Raw genomic sequence first — 12266 nt, forward strand, 5'->3', positions numbered from 1 at the left:
GATGCCTATGTTCGTGTTCTTAAAACCTCCTTTGTTTCTTGCTGAAGCAGCCTGTATCTATTGTAGATATGGACTTTGCATCTTTTGCAGAAACACCTGACTGTACTCAGCAGTCTCCAGCATTGAGTCTACATGGCTGCGGTTGTGTCCATGTTCTAGGCGTACATGAGATCGTTGAGTGTGCACTAGCCTCAGCCTGCCCATTGCTCTCATTTCCTGAGGCAATGGGAGATGGTGAGCATGCATCTACGTGTAGGCACTGTGGGAAATGAGCAGACTCATTTCAACTGAGGGTGAAATCTGGCATTCATTAGCATGACAATATACACAAACCTCCTCTAGACAATAAAAAGTTAGTGGTAGCAAAACACCAGGTAGTTCTTGAGGACAACACAGAATTTTGATGTAGCGTAATCTAGTTGATGAAATGAGATTTTATAAGGAGTCTCAACTGATTCAGGTCTTCAGGCCTTAAAACGGAATCACTGAATCCTTTCACATTCCTTAAGTTTTTCCCTATTTGTTGTTTCAGGATGCTCACCAGAACCCCAAGTGTCATTGCCCAAGTGTTCCTTCTTCTAAGCATAGTTCTTGTCATTGCTATTGCAGTGATTCAGATAAATCAGCAACAGATCCTTTCCCCAGGGCTTAAGGTAAGTCTTAGAATATGTAAGGAGGGAGAACTATGTTTTGAATTTATATTTAGTAAGGTTCCTAAACTAATTTTTATGGGGTAATTCAAATGAGCTTACAGCCATAAATTAATGTTTAATCACATCTTCGTCATGGGAAAACTGAAGCTGAGAGAAAAAGAGAATTGGTCAAGATCACATAGTCAATGGCAAAGCAGGAAAAGCATTCCTTGATTCCCCATCTGTGATGTCTATCACACAATTTCTTCTCCAAGACTGAAAAGCCAAATGAGGAGAAAATGCCACTGCTTTTTTTTGGCAGAGATTGGAAGGAATTTTTAAATAATTTTGAAGTGGGAAATACCTGGAGTTTAAATTCTGCCCCCAAGCACAGCTAGGAAGTTTATGCTGAAATCTGCAAACTGCTCCTGTGTATCAGAAGCATTTGGGCTGTAAGTGTGCACTTCATGATTTACCACATGTTGGGACTTGCTGGATATTAACAGAAGCAAAGTAGCTTCATGAGGAGGGGCAGAGCAAACTGGAAAAAACCTGAAATACTCTGGAATTCAAGCTTTGCCTTGTGCTGCTGGAGTATGTGTGCAGTTCCTTTAATGAGAGATGCACACAACTGAGGACAAAGCTATAGAAATTAGCCTTCTAGAGAAGCTGTGCAGTCTGGCATTTTGAGTTCTCTGTTTTTTCCCACGATAGCTACAAGCATATAAACCTTGTCAGATCCTTCTTTGAAGTCCTTTCTGCCTTTACCTCTGCATATGTATTTAACTGGATAGTTCACATACTGATAGTGATAGGCTAATGTCTCATTACACTTCATGGGATTATAAACACCTTTGGCTTTGACTGAATCATTTGTTGGTGTATGAGTCAGACAATGGGACAAAACTGTATTCTGATACCAGTTTTATGTGTTTGTGTGGTGTGGCAGGGTGTGTGTGCTGGGATCTTGCATGGGAACACAGTGCCTCAAGTTTACTCTCTTGTCCCCCAAATCTCTGCTTGCAGCAGCCTTACATCCTGCCAATTTTCATGCAAGGCAAGACTGGACTGACATGTTGGCTGAAGCCACTATCTAAAAGATGGCCTACACATCACTTGTGTTTGTCATTAATTCAGTTTCACATTCAGAATGATAAAATTGTCTACCTCACTCTTTGAGCAAACATTGGACCCACCTTGACCATCTGGAACTGGTTTAGGTGGGCAGGTCTGCTTCCTGAATCACAATGGCTTCATGGCTGGTTCTGGAGGGAAGACTGGTGGTTCCTCTGCTGGATGCCTTGGTTTGGGATTTCTTTTTGGGCTGTAAGCCTGCCAATGCAGAAAATCCCAGCTGATATGGAAGATCCTATGTTTGATTCTTGAGTTGCTGACTAGTCCTCAGTGAATGACTAACACTCGCAAGAAGTAATGCTTCAGGAACAGAGGGAGGACCTTAGTGTGCTAGTGTGAAACCCTCCAGTACTTACTTGATATGATGGAGCCTGGACATGGCAGTGTCCTGAAGTTAGTGGTTATTAAAATTAAATATGGCAATAACATGATGAAAACAGACTTACTCTTTATAAATGGCCTTCTTCTTCTGGCTCTTCTCCATGAAACCAAACCAGCTACTGAACGATAACTAGAGTTTGTGTTATCTGTGGCATAATAGCTCTTTCCCAGGATGCATGTTGAGAGCATCCAGGCTCATTTCTTTGTGGCACAAAAGATAAATTATCTGCTATGCCATTGATGTCTTCAAGTGTTGTTGCAAAATTAAATATTTTGGTTCCTTGGTGATTAGTTATCTGAAGATTGAGCCAGTGATTTGTGAAGTAAGGACCTGCCCGTGTGCATGAGGCCGAGGCACTGAAAGAACTTATGATTCATTAGCACACACTGAAGTTAGAAGAGTGATGAAGAGAGCACAAACATCTTTAAGCTGTCACTGTTTGTTTCTGGATCTAATATATTATTTTTTTCTCCCCAGTACGGGATAGTCCTAGATGCTGGATCCTCTCGGACTACAGTCTACGTCTATGAATGGCCAGCAGAAAAAGAAAATGACACGGGTGTAGTAAGCCAAACCTTCAAGTGCAATGTGAAAGGTGACCTCAAATGGAAGTTCCTTGTTTCTTTCTAGCTTCCAAGAAGAGTTTATCTGGAAGCTTATACTGTTTTTTTTCCGCTGTGTTCCCTTTTCAGTGCTGGGGAGCAAGAACTGTTAAGACTATGTCTGTATCTGTCAGCATCAGTCCTTCTCCTACTGATACAGCAGGGTGCTCTAATGTGCAATGGAGAGAGGAAATTGTAGCTAAACTTTATATACTCCACTGCGGTGCATGATTGGTGCAGACAGAGTTCAATCTACAGAGAATCATGCCCTGTAAATGTTTAGTCCTTGTGCCCTGAAATAATTTATTTTAAAAGGGAAGTATAAAATATATTTAAGAATAGCTTGGAATAAAAAGTCTTTGAGAAGAGTGGGGATCTAGCCCTTGTTAAGTATTAGCCATTAATTTTGATGGAGGCAAAAATGGGTGTCAGGTATGCTATAGGGGTTTGACAAATTAGTTATTATTTTCCAGAAATCTTAGTGATGTTAAAAAAAAATAATCTCTGCTGTTTGAGTCAGGTTTCCTAGAGAAACAAGGCTTATGTAGTTCATCTGGAATTGTTCTGTAATTACTTGGAAAGAAGCAACCAAGGGGAAATTATGAAAGGTGTGCAAAAGGTGGACAGGAAGAGCTTCTCCATACTACAGAACTAGGAAGCATCTAGTAAAATTGTCAAGTAAAATAGCTAAATTGCAGAACTGTTTCTGACAGGATGTCATAGTTGTATCAGATATGCAGGTCTGGCCTTTGGCTCAGGAAGACTCTGTAGTTGTGCACTGCTAGAACGTGTCCCATGACAAGTACCACTGCCTACCTGCCCTGTCTTTTCTCTGAGGTTTTGCATTGATTCCTCTCGGAGAGACGATGCTAGACTAGACTGACTTTTGCTCACGCTCCAGTATGGTTAAGTATATATTCTGATAGCTTGTTGTGGATTCCTTCCTAACAGCTTTTGAATCTCTTAGTCAACTCCAGTGACATTTGACTAAGCTTTCAAAGATAGCAAAATTCCACATATTTTATGAAGACAGATGGCCAGGCAGGGGAGAGAAATCCACATTATTAAACAGTAGCTACTCCATAAGGGATTTCTGCAGGAAGCCAAACTTTGTAAATTCTGCTACTCTGAGTTAAATGAGCTTTAGATTATCCTTTAAGATACTGACTTCAGCAGTACTGCTTTGTTTAGTGTACTGGTTTGGATTTGCAAGTAGGTAAGAGTTGAAGGTGGGGCAACTCAGGAAGTCTCAGTGCAGATGTTGGTGATCTCTGATAACAACTGTGGCGTTCAAGAAGAATTTTTCCCTTTCCTTCTCTCTCAGTCATGATCATGCAAAATCCTGCATCCCTCTTTGTGTCTGGAAATAGATGCTGGAGATGTAGCCACAGAGGTCCATAAGTAACTAGGAGATGAGTTAAAGGCAATGGTTTCTTAACAGCACCAACATTTCTGTCTTCAGCATTAAATATATGTGTGGACATTCTCAGCAATTTTAGAACAAGGAAAGGAAAGCAAGTGTAACGTGCACAGAAGTAATGCACTGTCATGTGCCTGGTGGTGTGTCCTTACATACTGCAGGGAAGGTGGCCATCCTGCTGAGGTGGGGGTACACTCTGCTAGCTTATATCTTGACTCATTAGGAATGTTGCCTTTAGGAATTCTGGTGTGAGGAAAATGCACAGAGAAACTGTGTTACTCTTCTCAAAAAATGACAGAGGAGTACTTCATGAATTTGTGTTAACTGATTTAGATTTTGGTTTTTCTCCAGGGAATACAAAAAACTGCAAAATGAAGGAGTCCAAATTGCTGTGAACTGTTCAAGTCCAGAGGGGCCTTAACCATGGTCAACCAAAGTACTCCTCATCCTCCAGTGTACAAAATCACCAGGCTTCACTCCTCTAGTCTTGGGTGGCTCCGCACTGGAGGACACAGAGGGCTTGTGGGAGAGGTCCCTAACGAAGCCGTGGGGGGCAGCAGTGAACACATCTGTCAGTGTTTCTTTAGTGACCCTCTAACCATAACCTTAAGCACTTAAATTGGTGGGTGGTTCTGGGCATACTGAGAAGCAGACTTTCACATACGTACTGAACTTGAAAGTCAAATGAGCAACTACTCTGTAAGTTCCATGGTGGTTTTATGATTTAATTTCTGCCTTTATTAGGTACCTCTGCCCCTATGTGTAGGAACCAGGCCCAAATCAAAACTCTTTCTATATAGTGCAATTAATCTATCCCGGTCAGGCTTTAAGCATTGACAAAGAAGGTGGTTGTCCAGAACAAAATGGTCACTGCCTTGTGACCTGCTCTGTCGGAGCACTGCGAGATGGAGTTTGCTGCCACCAAGGGAATGTGAAGCAACAGCAGCAGCTGAGGATGTAAAACAGTAGTTGCTGCTCTGTTTTCCTCTGGTAACAGTTTTCCTTCCAGCTTCAGGCCTGCTTGTGCTAGACTTATTCCAAACCAGGGCTGTCAACATCTAATGACGACATGGTAGTGTTTATGTTTAAGCTCATACTGTGGAAGAGGGAGTGGTGGAATGTGGACTCTGTAAAGTCTTAAATATTTTTTCTTCAGTTTTTATCAGTGCAATGTGGCTGAACATAAATGTTTTCTCATTTTAACTCTGTAAGAGCCAGCTTTTGCTTAGTTCGGGATCAGGTTCTGAGAGAGATGGCCGTTACAGGAGAACTATGTGGAGTTCTGGCAGAGTTGTTCTCTGTGGAGCAATGGCTTCATGGAAATGCCTGAATTTCTCCCTGTGCAACTTCCTCAGCTAGGGAATTTTAGTAAGGAATGTTTTTATTCATACCCAAGTTGAGCCTGAACAAGGTGAGGTCCTGCTGGTCCTTGGAGTGTTGAGCAAGAGAGGAAAAACTTTCATGTTAATTGTTCAGTTATGCAGCATGGTGTAACTCCCAATCCTGTTATTTGAAGGCTTTGGAAATTTGTGAAATACTTAGTAGCTCATGCACCAGCCTAGACCTGAACCTCTGTGACTTCAGGAGCCATTTGTGTGCATCTTGAAATTTCACCAGCAATTCTTTGCAGAAGCTTCTTTATTTTATTTGCAGTTGTGAGCAAAGAGCTGTAGAGGTGTCCTGGTGTCCATGACAATTCTGGCAAACCACATTAGGAAATCTTTGTCTTAGGTTGCAGAGGGAGGGTTTTTCTATACTTTAGCAGATCAGAGAAGTTTTACATCCATTAGACATGCAATTTTCTACAGCATCTGCCATGAGTAAACCTATTTTCCTTATGAATATAGCACTGCTGTCATTGTGTTACATGGTTATATTGTGTATCTTACTCTAGGTATGGTACTATAGGTGTATATGTATATACACAGAAATACAGGCAAGCAGTTTTCAAGTATCTTCTCTGTCTCACACATCTGAGACACTCACTACATTGTTTATTCTTTAAGCACTTGTAGTTTTCAACCATCCTATCCTTGCTTGCAATTACAGCAGGGAAGGGGGAAATCTCTTTCTCTTAACACCTGTTTGCTAATTGGGCTAATTTGGAGTTGGCAGAGCAGAATGAAATCAATCTACTTGTTCTCTTTTAGGCCCTGGTATATCCAGCTATGAAAGTAACCCTGGAGCTCTTGCCAAACCCTTTGATGACTGTCTGAATAAAGTCAAGGAGAGAATACCAGTTAATCTGCATAAAAACACTTCTGTTTATCTGGGGGCTACAGCTGGCATGAGACTACTGAGGTATGGCAGAAACTCGAACTGCTCTGTACATATACTGGCATAGCAGTCTGTGAAAACAGAATGTGAAAAATGTACTGGACACATTTTTATCTGTTGGAAATTGGCCATCTCAAAAGGAAATGGAGCCCAGCCAATTTAGTGTAATTAACATTTTTAGTAGGGAAAGTGGGCCTGTATAAAAATCCTCTGTTATGCCATATTGAAAAGAAATGCTTGCTTTACTCTGGAGAAGGCAAGAGTTTAATTTTCATTTCCATTACTGTCTTAAAATCCAGTGATATGTAACAGATAATGTTTGTGCGTATCAGTAGGCAGCAAAGGCAGATTAAAGCTAGACAGTGCAGAGTTTTCTGAGTGTGAATGTAGTGTAATGTGGCTTTTGGGATCTTTCTGTGGCTTTAGCCCTAGCACGAACTGGCTTTTTATGTTTGTTCTGTGGCTAAACAGAGTGGGAAGAAAGGCCCTGGGACTGTTTTAACCAGCTGTCATATAAGCACTCAGCTCACTAAAAAGAAAAGTATATATAAAGAAACAAAACACCCATGAACTTGTATGATAAAGAGTGAAGTTTGTATGTAGTGGGGAAGTTGCTTGCTGAAACGATGCTGGATACTTGGCTGTTCCCTTTCATAAGCTTCCCCTTTAGGAAAACAATGTCTACTTTTTATTAGGTGATTGTAGGATTTTTCTTGAATTTCTAGTCAGTGAACAATAAACATGAAATTGCCTTTCCAGATGCTCAGTGTCTCATGTTTTGTGAATTGCTTAGGTTGCAAAATGAAACGGCAGCCAATGAAGTCCTTGCAAGCATTCAAAACTACTTCAGAGCACAACCTTTTGAATTTAGGGGTGCACAAATCATAACTGGGCCAGAGGAAGGGGTGTATGGATGGATAACAGCCAACTATTTAATGGGCAATTTCTTAGAGGTGTGTGGAAAAAATCTGCATGCTTTTCTTTTCACTGTTTCTTTCTTATAGATTAGAAGTTTGAGAGGACATGCCTGTTAAAACATTATAGTTTCCATTTTGCACTTAAATATAACAGGGTCATTTGTGGCTGTAATAGAACAAAGCAAATGTAAATCAAAGAGTATGATGTTACAGGAATGTGATATGGCAAAGATAAAATTGTTGATCCACAAAACAGGGCTCTTCCCTAAATGACATCAGATACCTCACTTAGGGAAGTTGCATTGCTCTTAAATGCATTGGTATGTTGTGACAGGTGTTGATTGTCTTGACAATGGCGCCAATTAAAGATGACTTCTGTTTTTCTGTGACTTCCTCAGGTGGTTTGCTGTCCCTGCAGCTCTACTGGTGAAGGATCTGCACAGCTTAGGGGTCTCCAAACTGTTTGGCGGTGTTGACTCGCTTGTCTTAAGCAGACAAGACTGTGTGAAGCAGTGAGGGTGGTTAAATTGCTGTGGCCAAATATGCCTCAGCTGAGCCAGAAATCATTCATATACAGTTCATTCCAATACTGCTGAAAAGCTGCAGGCTATGACCAGTGGGCTGTGATACCAACTGTCATGTCTTGTGCAGACAAAGTGATACCAATATAAAGATACTTACGCTGTCCTTGAAGTCAGAATTCTGTCAGCCCTCATAGCAGAGAGGGAATCAAATGTATTATAAGATCCCTTTTTATACATAGACATTCAGTATCATTTCATTCCCAGTAAAAGCTGTACCAAGGTGATCAGCAATGCAGTTTATCTGCATTCATGGCAGCTGTGTGCTGCCCTTAGCATTAACTGCACTCCTTCCAAATAGTCTCATTAGGTTGAAAGAAATTTCAGCCAAACCCCTGAGTATTGTTAGCTGTCCTAGTTGAACGATTCCTGTTAGATCATGGTAATTACCAAGCAGGAATTAGTTGTTGGTGATCTGAGTGATAGGTCATGGTGAATGTGTCGTTGACTCCTGCAAAGTTAAGAAAAATCGTATGTTCTGAAAGAGTTTTCTCATTGTCTGCATTTCATGCAACAAAAATGACATCATGAACTTCAGGGTGGTGTCAGTTTTATACCACGTTAATTTTAATAATCCAGATACCAAATCCCATGTGGCAGATTCATAAGGACTACTGAAGGGACTGCAAGACACTACGAAGCCAGTTTGGTATAGAGGGTTGTGTGAAGACCTACATGTGTAGGAGAGAGGAATCTTCACCATTCCTGTGACAATGGGCTAAGAGTCAAATTCTGCTAGCGGCTGTTAGTGGGAATCTTTCACTGTAGATTTTTTTTTCTCATGGTTATATTTGCTAGCCCATAAAGTTCCTTTTCCCTTCTTGTGTATACATTCATATCATCATGCTCAGTAAATAATAGTACAGTGAATATCAAGATAGTCAAGGTGTAGAATACAGATTTTGTATGATTATCTATGTAGATCAAATACAGAATTTGGGGGATGTTTTGGGTAATAGGGAAAAATGCCGGCTGAATGGATCAGATTTATTGCCACTGTAGTTTCAGTGAAGGAAATGTGCAGATTATGGGCCCTTGTTCTTTTGACTTTGATGGAGCTTTCATTTGAATTTCTGTGTTTTTTCTTTTATTTTCACTCTCTTTTTCTATGTGATCTCTTAATATTCTATTCCTTTAATAATTCTTCTTGCCTTGAAACACGCAAATCTTCATACTATTTCCATCCAGATTTGATCAAGATCTCATGGGTCCTGGACTTCAGTTCCCTGCTTTCTAGTGCAGATATTGATCTGGCTAGTCCTGTGCTTTGATCATTGTGCTGTCCTCTGAGTTGAAAGCTACACTGCATTCCCTTTTCCCATCTTTAAAGATCATTTCACTCTGTGAAAGTACATCCCTCTTATGTAGAAAAGCATCTGCATGTTTTCCCCAGAGATGGGATTTTTTGGAAAGGGTGCAGGACAAAGCGGGAGGGAATCTCAAAAAGTTAAGAGTAGAAAAGCTTGAAGGGAGAACAAGCAGATGATATTTCTAATTAGCCTTGTTTGTATTTTTACATGTAGAGAAACCTTTGGAGGACATGGGTCCATCCTTACGGAAAAGAGACCGTGGGTGCACTGGATCTTGGAGGAGCTTCCACTCAAATTTCATTTATCCCAGAGGACTCTCAGGAGAATTTCAACAGCACCTTGCAAGTGAAGTTGTATGGTTACAGCTACAATGTCTACACTCACAGCTTCCAGTGCTATGGGAGAGATGAAGCTGAGAAAAGGCTTCTAGCGTTGCTGCTCCAGGTCTGTTTAAGACCCTTTGCTATGTTACTCTTGCAGCTCAGTAATGTCTGAGCCGGTTCTTAGGCTTGTGTTAGCTTCCCTTTGATGGAGTTTGGAGACCCCAATAAGAGCTCTGTTGTGCTTAGTTGTGGACCAACGCACTTAGGTTTCATACAAAGGTCTTCATATTTGGTAAAAATTGGTGAAAGTTTTGTACTGCTTGACAAAAAGGCCCAACCAGACCTGTAAGTGTTTTGCTGACCTTATAAATTATTGTTGTGGGTTTGTGTGGCAAGGTTTTGGTAGTGGGGGAGCTACAGGGGTGGCTTCTGCAAGAAGCTGCTAGAAGCTTCCCCTGTGTCTGATAGAGCCAGTGCCAGCTGGCTCTAAGACAGACCTGCCACTGGCCAAGGCTGAGCCCATCAGCGATGGTGGTAGTGCCTCTGGGATAACATATTTAAGAAGGAAAAAAAAAAACCTACTGGCAGCTTTTGCAACCAGAGGGAGGAGTGAAAAGATGTGAGAAACTTTGCAGACACCAAGGTCAGTGAAGAAGGAGGGGCACGAGGTGCTCCAGGTGCCAGAGCAGAGAATCCCCTGCAGCCCATGGTGAAGACCATGGTGAGGCAGGCTGTTCCCCTGCAGCCCATGGAGGAAGGATGATGGGGAGCAGATATCCATGTGCAGCCCGTGGAGGATCCCACACCACAGCAGGTGGAAACACCTGAAGGAGGCTGTGACCCTGTGGGAAGCCCATGCTGGAGCAGGCTCCTGGCAGGACCTGTGGCCCCGTGGAGAGAGAAGCCCACGCCGGAGCAGGTTTGCTGGCAGGACTTGTGACCCCGTGGGAGAGACCCACGCTGGAGCAGTTTGTGAAGAACTGCAGCCCGTGGGAAGGACTCACATTGGAGAAGTTGGTGGAGGACTGTCTCCTGTGAGAGAGACCCCACAGTGGAGCAGGGGAAGAGTGTGAGGAGTCCTCCCCCTGAGGAGGAAGGAGCAGCAGAGACGTGTGAAGAACTGACCACAACCCCCATTCCCTGTCCCCCTGCGCCACTGGTGGGGGAGTAGGTAGAAACCAGGAGTGAAGTTAAGCCTGGGAAGAAGGAAGGGGGTGGGGGGAAGTGTTTTAAAATTTGGTTTTATTTCTCATTGCTCTGCTGTTTTGCTTGGTAATAAATTAGATGAATTTTTTTTTCTCTAAGTTCAGTCTGTTTTGCCCGTGACGGTAATTGGTGAGTGATCTCTCCCTGTCCTTACCTCAACCCACAAGCCTTTCGTTATACCTTTTCTCCCCTGTCTAGTGAAGGAGGGGGACTGATAGAATGGCTCTGGTGGGCACCTGGCCTCCAGCCAGGGTCAACCCACCACAATGAATTTTTGGTAATGATCAGCAATGTGGTACTGATCAGCCATGACAGAGAAGAGAACAAACATACATGCATATGTGGTTTAAAGATTCCTGTAGTTAATGTCAAATTAGGTCTTTCTTGCTTTTGAGTTACCTTTATTGGGTTTGTTTGTTTTTGTTTTTTTTTCCCCAGAAATCAAACACCAGTTCCAATGTGGATAATCCATGTTACCCTCAGAATTATAACACTTCATTAACGATGAAGTACTTCTCTGGCAGCCTTTGTACACAGTCTCTGAGACCAGCAAATTACTACCCAAACCAGCTTGTGAACTTCCATGGAACAGGAGACCCAGGTCTGTGCCAGGAGATGGTTTCTTTATTGTTTAACTTCACTGCTTGCAGAGACAGAGAAGACTGTTCATTTAATGGAATCCATCAGCCAACAGTTAAAGGGAATTTTGTGGTAGGTTTGCAAACACAGCATTTCTTTTTGAGCTTGCTTGCTTTTGATTTCTGTAGTTCTGCAAGTAACAGACCTGTCATCTACTCCTTTTCTATAGGCTTTCTCGGGATTCTACTATACAATTAATGCTTTGAATTTATCTGGGCACTTCTCCCTAGCTGACTTCAATTCAAGTATGTGGTTTTTCTGTTCACAGAGCTGGGCACAGGTAAGTGGGTTGTTTGTTTTTTTTCTTTTTTTTCTTTTTTATCTGTAAAAGATGTAAAAAGAATAGGACTGGACAAGTATTCAGAACTTTTCAGAAGGTCTGTATCAACCTCAACATCTGTTTTCCCCCTGTGCTTCAAACCACGTAGTATTTCTAGCATGCTTAAAACTTGGAATAGGTTTGGAAATTTCATTCCCCATGATTCTAAGCTGAGTTTCTGGCCTATATTGATACGTGGCAAAGCAGTGCATGCGTTTTCTTCTTTTTATCTTTGAGCTTTGTACAGCTGAGATGTCACAAAGATAGTAAGGGCTGTTGTAACTGAATATATTTGGGTGTAAATTTATGCATTTCAGGGGATTAGAGGTTGCCCTTATGGAAGTTTTTAGAAGGCTGATAGAACAGGTCAGTTTAAATTTTAAAACAAAACTCTGCTAGACTGACATTCATTAACACCACCCTTCAATCACACATACTATCAATATTATCACTATATATTCAAAGCAGTTGGTGCTTATCAGTTGTATCCTACATTACCTGTGAGTGCACAGTAGCACAGAGCA

General features: G+C 41.7%; 1 protein-coding gene across 4 annotated transcripts in view; it reads left to right on the forward strand.

Annotated features, from left to right (window-relative positions):
- ENTPD3 (ectonucleoside triphosphate diphosphohydrolase 3) overlaps positions 1-12266 on the forward strand; it is a 52640-nt gene that overhangs the window by 33413 nt on the left and 6961 nt on the right. For 3 of the 4 annotated variants that reach the window (XM_054814777.1, XM_054814778.1, XM_054814779.1), the window contains 7 exons: positions 533-653; positions 2626-2743; positions 6321-6471; positions 7241-7400; positions 9469-9699; positions 11223-11495; positions 11593-11703. In XM_054814777.1, the coding sequence (XP_054670752.1) occupies positions 533-653; positions 2626-2743; positions 6321-6471; positions 7241-7400; positions 9469-9699; positions 11223-11495; positions 11593-11703 (1165 nt within the window). The remainder of the gene's footprint in view (positions 1-532; positions 654-2625; positions 2744-6320; positions 6472-7240; positions 7401-9468; positions 9700-11222; positions 11496-11592; positions 11704-12266) is intronic. The other variant, XM_054814780.1, reaches the window with a different exon arrangement.

The sequence above is a fragment of the Grus americana genome, chromosome 2, assembly GCF_028858705.1.
Source record: "Grus americana isolate bGruAme1 chromosome 2, bGruAme1.mat, whole genome shotgun sequence".
In the NCBI taxonomy this organism is placed as follows: domain Eukaryota; kingdom Metazoa; phylum Chordata; class Aves; order Gruiformes; family Gruidae; genus Grus; species Grus americana.